General features: G+C 39.7%; 1 protein-coding gene across 1 annotated transcript; it reads right to left on the reverse strand.

Moving 5' to 3' along the window:
- Window positions 1-244: 244 nt before the first annotated feature.
- Window positions 245-1252, reverse strand: LOC138923006 (olfactory receptor 5T1-like). The gene has a single exon (XM_070259538.1). The coding sequence runs from the start codon at window positions 1247-1249 to the stop codon at window positions 245-247; it is 1005 nt and encodes a 334-aa protein (XP_070115639.1). The 5' UTR covers window positions 1250-1252.
- Window positions 1253-1744: the final 492 nt, after the last annotated feature.

Consider the following 1744-nt stretch of genomic DNA (forward strand, 5'->3'; position numbering starts at 1 on the left):
AGATCAGATCGGTGGTTACCAGGGAAATGGGGGGGTGGGGGGAGGGCACAAAGGGGGAAGTGGTGTACCCACAATATGACTCACAAAAATGTACAACTGAAATCTCACAAGGTTGTAATCTATCATAACATTAATAAAAAAAAATTCCTGAGAAGAACAGAAAAGTAGTAAAAAAAATACTTGTATCATAACTTTTTGATATGGAGACAATGGATAGTAATCTTCATTGGTTTCAATGTAACAGTTAATGTGAAGAGTATACTTTATTGAGAAACCAATTTTTCCCAAAAGCCCTTTTTGTTGCCTCTTTTACATCTTTGTTCCTTAAACTGTAGATGATGGGATTCAGCATGGGAATGGCAATGGTGTAAAACACAGACACTATCATGTCCTGGTCCAAAGAGTAACTGGAGCTTGTTCTCACATAGATGCAGAAGACTGTTCCATAGTAAATGGACACTCCAATTAAGTGACAGCCACATGTAGAAAAGATTTTTTGTCTCCCTTCAGCAGAATGCATCCTCAGAATGGCCAAGAGAATGAAACCATAGGAAACCAGGACAATCATGATAGTGACCATCTCAATAATGCTCGTAAAGTAGGAGACTAGAAGCTGGTTTGTGTGAGTGTCAGAACAAGAAATAGCGAGGACTGGAGGGATGTCACAAAAGAAATATCTAATTTCGTTGGATGCACAGAAAGTTAGGCTAAATGCGGCCCCTGTGTGCACTGAAGCATTCAAAATGCCACAAAGATAGGAAGCAATGACGAGTGGCACATAGACTCTGGGTGACATGCTAACTGAATACCACAGAGGGTTGTAGATTGCTACATAGCGATCATATGCCATTGCAGCCAAGAGAAAACATTCAGTGGTCCCAAAAGTAACATCAAAAAACATCTGTGCTGCACATCCAAGGAAGGAAATAGTTTTGTTCTCTGACAGGAAATTGATCAACATTTTTGGGGTGACAACTGAAGAATAGCAGGCATCCAAGAATGATAACACACTCAGAAAATAGTACATAGGGTTGTGCAGCTGGGAATCCCTAATGACCAATATAATCAATCCCAGATTTCCTATGAGAGTGAAAAGATAGATTGCTAGAAATAGCAAAAACAGGAAGACTTGCACATCAAAATCACCTGTGAAGCCCGTCAATATAAACGTGGTAACTTCAGTCATATTCTTCACCTGGATCATGCATAAATCTATGTCTGATGGGAACCCTGGCATTTCAGTTTTCATTTTTAGGTTCTAAATGCAATATTTTTTAAAATAAAACCCACTCAATATAGTCTCATTTTTTTTTCTGAGATGGTGTATTGAAATCCTTAGCAGTGAAGAAACAGGCAGTGATGCAGAAGTTGAGTCAAAGTGGATGCATTACCCTGTATAAATAAATTAAAGAAATTATTTCATTCAGTTGTTAACTAAATTTGCCATGTTGAAAAAGCCAATTTAGGGGCCAGCCCCATTGCCAAGTGGTTCAGTTTGCAGTCTCCGCTTCAGCGGCCCTGGGTTTTGCTGGTTCAGATCCTGGGTGCACACATGGCACAGCTCATCAAGCCATGCTGAGGCAGTGTCCCACAAAGCAGAGCCAGAAGGACCTGCAACTAGAATATACAACTACGTACTGGGGGCTTCTGGGAGAAGAAGCAAAAAAAGAAGATTGACAACAGATGTTAGTTCAGCTTCCAATCTTTAAACAAAAAGCCAATTACCTGGTTTAATTTTTAGTTT

Source organism: Equus caballus, unplaced genomic scaffold (genome assembly GCF_041296265.1).
Source record: "Equus caballus isolate H_3958 breed thoroughbred unplaced genomic scaffold, TB-T2T haplotype2-0000437, whole genome shotgun sequence".
Lineage (NCBI taxonomy): Eukaryota > Metazoa > Chordata > Mammalia > Perissodactyla > Equidae > Equus > Equus caballus.